Source organism: Octopus bimaculoides, chromosome 11 (genome assembly GCF_001194135.2).
Source record: "Octopus bimaculoides isolate UCB-OBI-ISO-001 chromosome 11, ASM119413v2, whole genome shotgun sequence".
Lineage (NCBI taxonomy): Eukaryota > Metazoa > Mollusca > Cephalopoda > Octopoda > Octopodidae > Octopus > Octopus bimaculoides.
Window position 1 is genome coordinate 16,794,948 of NC_068991.1, and position 10,313 is coordinate 16,805,260.

General features: G+C 39.7%; 1 protein-coding gene across 2 annotated transcripts in view; it reads left to right on the plus strand.

The window, feature by feature from the left end:
- LOC106873114 (protein dispatched homolog 1) overlaps positions 1-10,044 on the plus strand; it is a 12,149-nt gene extending 2,105 nt beyond the window's left edge. For both annotated transcript variants that reach the window (XM_052971529.1, XM_052971530.1), the window contains exons 2-5: positions 2,301-2,479; positions 3,612-3,735; positions 5,326-5,827; positions 7,278-10,044. In XM_052971529.1, coding sequence (XP_052827489.1) covers positions 2,469-2,479; positions 3,612-3,735; positions 5,326-5,827; positions 7,278-9,892 — 3,252 coding nt within the window. In that variant the 5' untranslated portion in view covers positions 2,301-2,468 and the 3' untranslated portion in view covers positions 9,893-10,044. The remainder of the gene's footprint in view (positions 1-2,300; positions 2,480-3,611; positions 3,736-5,325; positions 5,828-7,277) is intronic.
- The last annotated feature ends 269 nt before the right edge of the window (positions 10,045-10,313 follow it).

A 10,313-nucleotide genomic window follows, 5' to 3' on the forward strand; every position in this document is an offset into this window, starting at 1 on the left:
TATATATAGTATGTGCGTGTGTGTAGAGACGTGACAATAACAGGAAACTCGGAGTAACGATTGACTGAGGCCTCAGTCAGTCGTTATCGAATAAATTTTCTCATTTAGCCAGTCGTGCACACACTATTGTATGTGTATGTGTACCTCCCCTCACACATGTTTATGTGCGTGCGTGAATGTGTGCTGCGGGTGTGTGTGTGTATATATTTGTGTCTGTGTTTGGTGTGTTTTCAAAACAATCACTTTGTTGAAATTGAAATTTTGGTCGATAATTCTGGAATTTTATTATAATTTAAATGAAGTGCAGTGATTTACTTATTTGTCATTTAAAAGAGCTTTATTTCTACTTATATAGTATTCTTTATTTCTACTTATATATAGCATTCTAAACTAAATTCGTTACCGTCACACTCCTATGACCTAGTTAACTGGTCTCTGCGCATCAATGATTTTTAGACACGTACTATACTGCCCCACTTAACATCACCAAAAGTTCAACTTTCCGAAGTTGTTGTTGTTGTTTAGCTCTAGGTCTGTACCATTGATCCTGCACACTTAAGTGCGTCTGAGACTGCATTATACAATTTGTTTTACCTTACCTTCTTTTTATTCATTTAGTAAGGCGTGATATGAGGAACATTTGTCTGCTCTCTCTAGCAGACCGTTAGCTTGATACCATTAGAATTCTTCTGATCTTTTCTGTCTGTTGCCCTTCTCTTTTACTCTTTTACTTGTTTCAGTGTTGCCATACTGGAGCACCGCCTTTAGTCGAGCAAATCGACCCCAGGACTCATTCTTTGAAAGCCTAGTACTTATTCTATCAATCTCTTTTGCTGAACCCTATTGCCGTAAAGCTCCTCTGCCGACGCGTTAACGATTATACCACTCTCCCAGCCGCAGAGCAACGTGAAATGAAACGGTTTGCTCAAGAACGCAACTTGCCGCCTCTGTCCGGAATCGAACTGAAGATTCAGCGATCGCGAGTGCAACACTCTGACAACTTATACCACACACCTTCACACGTGTGCATTATATATTGCATAAGTATCGATTACGCTTTCCATGTTCCTATATACTCAACACATTTGACATTTTCTTTCACGTCCTGCGGATGAATGATCTCAAGGATTTCATTATCCAATTTTAGCGTGATCTTATTTCATAATCAATTCCTGTTCTACGTTGACAATTGCCTATCTTTCACAATCTAATCTAATGTAATTGTCACTGGTCCAAGAGAGGTAACTCTTACAGTAGTTGCTGACGTAAATTTTTTAGTTTATTTTTGTTATTTAACCCCAGTTCAACACTGATCGATTTAGAAGACCTATGATCTGAGTCATTCCAGCCATGACCGTCCAGTATTTTTAGCAGGTTACAATATCAAATGTGTTTTGTTTCTATGTAAAATACAAAAGGTGTGATTTGAGGGAAATTTGGCTGTTATTTCTAGCAGCTTGAGTGACAGCGATTTGTTCCTCTACAGCAGTGCTCCGCAACCGGTTTGCGAAAACACCTAAAGCTCCACGAGGCTCCGGCAGGGGATGGTGGCGAACCCTGCTGTACTTTTCCACCACAACTTTCTCTCACTCTTTCTTCCTGTTTCTGTTGTGCCTGTAATTCAAAGGGTCAGCCTTGTCACACTGTGTGTCACGCTGAATATCCCCGAGAACTACGTTAAGGGTACACGTGTCTGTGGAGTGCTCAGCCACTTGCACGTTAATTTCACGAGCAGGCTGTTCCGTTGATCGGATCAACTGGAACCCTCGACGTCGTAAGCGACGGAGTGCCAACAACAACAGCAACAGCAACACACACACACACACACACACACACATACACATATATTTTGTTAGCGTGTTGGATAAAACGCTTAGTAGCATCTCATTCGTCTCTATGTTCTGAGTTCAAATCCCACGGGCATTGACTTTGTCTTTCATCCTTACAGGATCGATAAATAAGTACCAGTTGAGCACTGGGGGCGATTTAATTGAATTAGCCCCTCCCACCAAAACTTCTGGCCTAGTGCCAAAATTTGAAACCATTATTATTATGATCATCATCATTATTATAATCTATTATCTTTTATCTGGCAGAACTGTTAGCAAGCTTGGCGAAATGCTTAGCAGTATTTCATCTACTGCTACATTCTGAGTTCAAATTCTGCTATGGTCAGCTTTGCCTTTCATCCTTCCGTGGTCGATTAAATAAGTACCAGTTATGCACCGGAGTCGATGTAATTGACTTACTTCCCCCCCCACTTCCAAATTTCAGACCTTACTGCTATTCTCATTATTAAGGTGACTGGATTCCTGCTTGAGCTGCTTTCCTCCTCCTCCTCCTCCTTGAAGATGCAGTCAGTGTTCATTACCCTTTGTCTGCAGTTTAGCATTTTCCCGCATCAGTTGTCATCTTGGAAGTTGATACCAGACAAAAGAAACTGAAGCACTCAGATACAGTTAAGGAAAATGGCCAACTGGTAAAAGTATAAATTTCTTATCTATGCACGCATACACACACACACATGCACACACACACACACACACACACACACACACATGCACACTTGAAGGGGCATGTGTGGTTGTTATCCTCTATTGTTTACACCTGCTCCCTTGTATATGATAAATGTTATGGGTCTTGTCATTCTCTGTAAATCAACATGTTCTCTTCAATTTGATAGCATTAGGGATCTCACCATTCACTGTACATCACTATGCCCCCTTCACTGTGATGGCCTCTGATAATATAATCACCAACACACCCACGCACGCACATGCACATGCACACACACACCCACTGCTATCATTAAACTAACTTCAGATGTGTTTATGTGTTTGTGTCTCTATATACTTGGATATGTCTGTGCTGTATGTATTGCATATACTTGCATTTGCCAGGGGTGTAGCCAGCCCACTTATGCGTACCTTTCCTTCATTGGACACTAAACTCTGCTTGCGAAGACCTGTTGAGACAAGTGAAATCAAAATTGAACCAAATTCGATGACTGGCAGCCATGCTAATGGAGCACTAACAGCACCATCCCAGCATGATCATTGCCAGAGCAGCTGTCTGGCTTCCATGCCGGTGGCACGTAAAAAGCACCATTTGAGCGTGATCATTACTAGCGTTGCCTTACTGGCATTTGTGTCGGTGGCACGTGAAAAAACATTCAAGCGAGGTTGTTGCCAGTGCCACTGGACTGGCTCCTGTGCAGGTGGCATGTAAAAAACACCATTTAAGTGTGGCCGTTGCCAGTATCGCCAGACTGGCCCTCGTGCCGGTGGCACGTAAAAGCACCCACTACACTCTTGGAGTGGTTGGTGTTAGGAACCAGCTGTAGAAACTCTGCCAGATCAGATTGGAGCCTGGTGCAGCCATCTGGTTTGCCAGTCCTCAGTCAAATCGTCCAGCCCATGCTAGCATGGAAAGCAGATGTTAAACGATGATGATGATGATGTGTATGCTGTATATGCCATGTGTGTATACTGTGTTTGTCTATGTTTGTCCATGTCCACATCTGAGGTTAACTGCTATTATTATGTGTAGACATGTCTATGTACATATAAATCATGGTGGTAACATAACCTCTCTCTCTCTTTCTCTCCTAGCTACTCCCATCTGCTGGTGCACCATCCTTATGCAGTGCTGACAATAATAACTGTATTTGGAACTGCAGCTTTACTGATCTCTTGTTTCTTCAGTAAAGGTTTTGACTTTGAGCAACCTCGAGCTGTGAGTACTTCCCTTAAGACATTCTGTGTGTGGTTAGATGTTGGAATGTTTGTAACTGTATGTCTGACTGTGTGTATAGTTACATGTTGGTGTGTGTATGTGTGTGTGTGTATGTGGTTAGATGTTGATACTTGTATATGTGTGAGACTATATGTGAGTACATCTTAGTTTGTGTCTCTGTGTAGGAGAAACTCTGTATTTGTGTGTGGTCGGAGTGGTTGGCGTTAGGAAGGGCATCCAGCTGTAGAAACTCTGCCAAATCAGATTGGAGCCTGATGTAGCCATCTGGTTTCACCAGTCCTCAGTCAAATCGTCCAACCCATGCTAGCATGGAAAGCAGACGTTAAATGACGATGAGGATGAGTTGTGTGTGTAGCTGTTTGTGTGTGTGTGTGTTTGATTTCATGAATATGCATATATGTTTACCAGCATGTGCATAAGTGTGTGTGGTTAAATGTTGCTGTATTTTTGTGTGTGATTTTTTTTTCAATATTAGCATATAAGTGTAACTAAATCTTAGTATTCTGTGTGTGTGTGTGTGATTAAATGTTTGTGTGTGTGAGTGTGATATTAAATGATGGCATTTGAGTGTGTGTATGTGTGTATGCATATGCATATGTATGTCTCATCAATTGTTGGTGTGCATATGTGTGTTTGTATGTGTGTCTGTATGAGAATGTATGAGGCTAAATGTTTGAGTGTGTGTGTGTGTGTGTGTGTTTTCTTGACGTGAAATTTATTGATGTGGTTGTTATTTAACCCCAGGCAAGCCCTCATTAAGCAGACATTCAATTCATAAACATTCCTCTCTTATAAGAATAGAAGAGTGTGTTTTGATATAGATTTGCTTGCTGTTTCTAAATTTGAGTGACCTCATAGTGGTAGATTTGTTACAGAGGTGTAAGTGAAACTTCTTGTTGGTGAGTAAAGCATAGTCAACATAGTTGATCCTCATATATTACTGGTACCCATTACTAATGATCCTCATATACTACTGGTACCCATTACTAATGAAGGAATCTCTACCTGTTCGATTCACCTATAAGAAATAGCAGCCAAATTTCCCTCAACTGAGCTTTAGTGTCTTGTAATCTGCAGACTCCCAGCAAGACTCCCCTCATATAATCCCTCATCTTTTAAAAATATGAAAAGATGTATGGGACAATGTAGACCCTGATACATTATACTTGGAAATATGAAGGGATTGTCATGGATAGAATAATTTTGGTCAGAGATCAAACCTTGTACACTGTATATTAATGGTACTTATTGCCAGCGAGGGAACCTTGCTTTACCTGTTAGAAATAACAGCTAAATCTCACTCAAATTAATCCTTCTATCTTAAAAAACAGAAAGCTACATAGAATAATGTTGTCCTAGATAAACTATGCTTGAAAATTAGGTGGCCATGGCTGGAATGCTTTTGATCTTATGTCTTCTTGATCAGAGCCAGTCTTGGGTAAAACAACAGCAAGATTTTATTATAAAACAATTCTTTTTAAATTATGAAATTTTTCTATTTTATTTACTTTTTTATATTTACTTTTTTTTTTTTTTTAACTTGCATCACCTCCTACTTTGCTTGACCAGGGATTTGAAACTCGAGGGACAGAAATAAGCAACAGAGTCATTGCCTTCGGTAATCTGCAGACTGCTAGTGAGACTTCCCTGTCGCTGGCACCTTCTTTGGACAGGGACAAATTCAGATTCGGCGTGCAGAGCAAATCTTCGGGAAAGAAGAACAGCAAAGCCAAAAAGCATCGGAAGAATAATAAAAGCAAGAAGAAGAAGAAAAAGAAGAAGAAGAAGAAGAAGAAGAAGAAAAAGAAGAGAAAGAAGAAGAAATGGAACAGAAACAAGAAGAGGAAACGGAAGAGGAAGAAGAAGAAAAAGAACAGCATGAATAACAACAACAGCAGCAGCAGCAGCAATAACAATAAGAAAAAGAAAAGGATAAGAATGAGAAAAAACAAAGGGAAAAGTGAAAAGGCAAGGATGAGAAAGCAGTATAGGAAAGAGCAGAAGAGAAGAAGAAATAGAATACGTCAACAGCTTCAGAATGTTACGACTGGTTACTTCTGTGATGATCTTGGTAAGTTGCTGCACCTTTGTTGTGGGGGAGGACAAGGGTCACCTTCAGTTTCGACTTCAAGTTTAGGTGTAGTTTACTTGACCATTGCAATGTATTCCAAATATTGCATTGTATCTTCTTCGTACAATTTTTTTAGCAATGGACCTAATTTGTCCTCTGGTTTAACCTTTTTAATATGTGGTTAGGGCAGTGGACTCGCGGTCGGAGAATCGCCGTTTCGATTCCCAGACTGGGCGTTGTGAGTGTTTATTGAGCGAAAACACCTAAAGCTCCACGAGGCTCCGGCAGGGGGTGGTGGCGACCCCTGTTGTACTCTTTCGCCCCAACTTTCTCTCACTCTTTCTTCCTGTTTCTTGAGTAACGCTGCGATGGACTGGCGTCCCGTCAAATTGGGAGGAAACACATACACCATAGAAACCGGGAAACCGGGCCCATGAGTCTGGCTAGGCTTTGAAAGGGTGACGTTATATTAACCTTTTTAATACCAACCTGCCTGAAACCACCCTTGACTCTTTGAGACAAATTTCTTGTTTTAAAGTGATAAAATAAAAATCTTCCATCAAAATCTAATGCCAATTTATGTTCCATACTGATTACTAAATAGTTAGTTATGAGGCACATAAAACTGCAACACAACCTCTCTAACCAGCTCTGTCATCTCTATCACTTTTAGGACAAGAAAGAGAGATGACAGGGTTGGGTAGTCTGCGGGAACCAAGGCAGAAAAGGCAAGGACAATGCATGTGAAGCAGGGGAATGAGTAACTGACGTGGGTGGAGAGCGTGATATGGTATATAGCACTTCCAGAACTCAGTTTCACCGAGAAACTCATATTGCTAGAAATCCCAGTCTCCTTTGGCAATTCCTGTATCACGCTCAGAGCCCTAAGGTCAGCTTTCACTACTTTATCCCATGTCTTCTTAGGTTTCTCCCTTTCACAAGTACCAGTCACATAAAGCAAGTGGCACTTTTTCATTACAGCTGTCCTCATCCATACACATCACCAGATTTTTTTATGGCTCTTATGGCCAACCCTCATCTGTTACCAAGCAAGGTAATATTTCCTCATGACCAAGTATGTTTTCCTTGGAAGACTGGAAACAAACAACCATTGCTTGTATGATGGTGAAGCTTGTTTACAGCCATCATGTGATGACAAGACAAGGACACACACAGATATGATGGGCTTCTTTCAGTTTCTCTCTTTCAAAGCTTTGGTTGGCCTGGGGCTTTACTAGAAGACACTTGCCCAAGGTGCCATGCAGTGGGACTGAACATGAAACCACATTGTTGGGAAGCAAGTTTCTTAACCACACAGCTACACCTGTACCTATAATTCAATTTTGAAAGTATGTCCTTGAACCATTTATTCTGTAAAGATGATTATTCTACTAAGAATTCAAATTATGTTTTTATTAAAACTTTTCTTTTTTCTGCTTTATTCTTCCAGATGAAAAATATGCCCGTATAGTTTTTGAGACATGCAAAGGTTGCACCTTATTTTCCTTGGAGAATATCCAAGCAATGTGCCGATTGGAGGAAAGAGTTATCTATTCAACTCCTTTATTTAAATATCTTTCTATTGACGATTCCAGAGAGTGTCGAAGCTGGTCAATTGGTAACTACATAAGCCTATTGAGCAACAAATCTTCCTGTGACACTTTGGAATCACAAGATGTAACACTTGTTTTGGACATACTGCAAGAATGTGCAGAGTTTTATCGTAATTATTCACTGAGTTCATACTGTTACGACTGTGTTGATGTTCCTGATTTCTGTAAGCAACACGATGCTGTTTACCACATTCTTCATTACCTTACAGACATTGAGTTTACATCTATTAGTCCAGAATATCTACCGTCTTTGAAATATGCTGTTTCTTTTCTACCAATCATCCGTAATCCTGCTACCGATGTTTTCTTTGAGCACATTGAGAGACAAAACCTTCACGAAGACAATGTAGAATTGATAGGAGCTAATTTTGGAATCAAAGAGATTCTATTTAGAAAATATCTTTGGTCTGATAGCGTTTGGCTTATCATAACTGCTGTTAGCATTTTTCTGGCAATATGGTTCTATTCGTTGTCTCTTTTCATTACATTTATGACGTTCCTGGCAATATTCTGGTCACTTGTTTTTGCATACTTTTTCTACATATTTGTTCTTGGAATCGAGTTCTTTCCATACATGAATATGATCACTATCATGATAATGGTTGGAATCGGTGCTGATGATACATTCATCTACTGCAGAATTTGGAATCGAACAAAAACTGAGAAGACTGTCAAAGATCTTGAAGAAATGGTTATCACTACTCTCAGACATGCCGTTATGTCAATGCTCGTATCAAGCTTAACGACTGCTGCTGCTTTCCTTGCCAATGCCATTAGTGATATTATTGCAATTCGTTGTTTTAGTATTTATGTTGGAATATCAGTGATGTGTAATTTCTTTTTCATGGTTACTTGGATGCCTGCAACTATTGTTCTCCATGAGAACCATTGCTCAAAAGTTCATTGTACAGGAATCATTACCAAAACGCATTTCTTCTCATGCCAACGACTGACTAAAGGATGTAAATTTGTATCAAACATTTCTCAAAAATTTTTTAAAGAATTTCTACCAAATCAAATTGTCAAGCATCCTTATATTTTGTTGCTTTTTTTTGGAATGGTTGGCATAGCCTCAGCTGTTATTGTATTCATCTACCCTGGAGTAAAATTACCAACCAAAGAAAAATTCCAGTACTTTTCTTCCAACCACCTCCTGGAAGTTTATGACATCAAACTGTGGAATCACTTTTGGTTTGAGAAAGCAGAAATAGATGCATTTCCTCTAATGCCCATCACTATTGTTTGGGGAATAATGCCCAAAGACAATGGTCATATCCTGAACCCTAATGACCATGGAACATTAGAATTTGACAACCAGTTCAGTTTAGAATCAGCAGCTGCCCAAACCTGGTTGATGGATTTCTGTAGTAGAGTACGCCAGCAACCATTTTACCAGAATATTCCTGGTTATGCTATAACTAATTGCTTCTTTGAAAACTTCCGACATTACATGAGTACACCATGTATTGGTAAACATCGCAAACTACAAGGCTGTTGTAATATCACTGAATTCCCTTACAGTGCTGAACTCCTGAAGAGATGCTTAGAAGTCTACATCCCCATACTGATGGACACCCCTTATATTGGCCCCTATTATACCAGTTATCATCTTCCGGGACCAAGGTTTCAGGACAGACGCATGCGTGCATTTTTTGTGGAGTTCAGTAGCACTACTCCTTTTACATATGCTTATGAAAAGCTTTATGCCTTTTACAATGAAATCAATGAATGGGTGCAGAATGAGATAAAAGCTGCTCCACCTGAACTCTCCCGGGGTTGGTTTGTCAGTTACCTACAATTCTTTGACCTACAAAGTAGCATCCTGCATGGCCTACCGATTGCTATGGCCCTGTCCCTAAGTGTAGCTGGAGCTGTGATATTTCTGACAACTCTGAATGTACTTCTGAGTATATTTGCCATGTTTTCAGTCATTTTCACCATTCTCACGACTGTTGCCTTTCTCATTCTTCTTGGCTGGGAGCTGAACATTCTAGAGTCTGTAGTCATCACCGTAGCTATTGGTATGTCAATTGACTTCACCCTTCATTACAGTGTAGCTTATCGACTGTCAGCTTACAGCGAGAGGAGCTCTCGTGTCATTTCATCCATCAGCTCCATTGGATCCGCCATTGCTATGGCATCCTTCACAACCTTTCTTGCTGGTTTGCTTATGCTCCCGGCAACCGTTTTGGTCTTCAGACAGTTTGGAATCTTCCTCATGATCATCATCTCTAGCAGTTGGTTATATGCCACTTTCTTTTTCCAGCCATTATTATGTGTACTTGGACCAACTGGAGATTTCAGTCAATTTCATTGGCCCAAGTTTAGATGCTGCTTAAAATCTTCTCCGGAATCAGAACCTTCATCTTTGAATGAGAAACAAGATGACAGAAACATTGAATTAAATGATCTGAAAGATAATGGTGATAACACAGACAATCCGGAATTGTAATATATTTTGTAATATAGAAGAAAGAGGTGGGATTTTATGGGGTTAATCTGGTCCCTGTGTGTTCTGGGTTTAAAATTCTACCAAAGTTGAATTTCATTATCATTCTTCAAATGTAAATAAATTAATACCAGTAATTTACTGAGGTCAGTTCAGTCAATCATACAATGTCTTCTTTTTACAGAAGTTTATTTCTTATGTCCTACCAAAAAGAAATTCATACTTTGTTGCTGTTACTATTATTGTTGTTATTGTTGTTTAACTTCAGACCAACCCTGATTAAGCAGACTAATGGAAAGTCTTTCCAGCCATGAACATCCTGTCTTTTATTCAGACATAATGTATCCAGTGTTTTCTTGTTTTCTTTTGTAAGATGATATGGTGTGACTTGATGGGTATTTGGTAGTTATTTCTAGCAGATCAA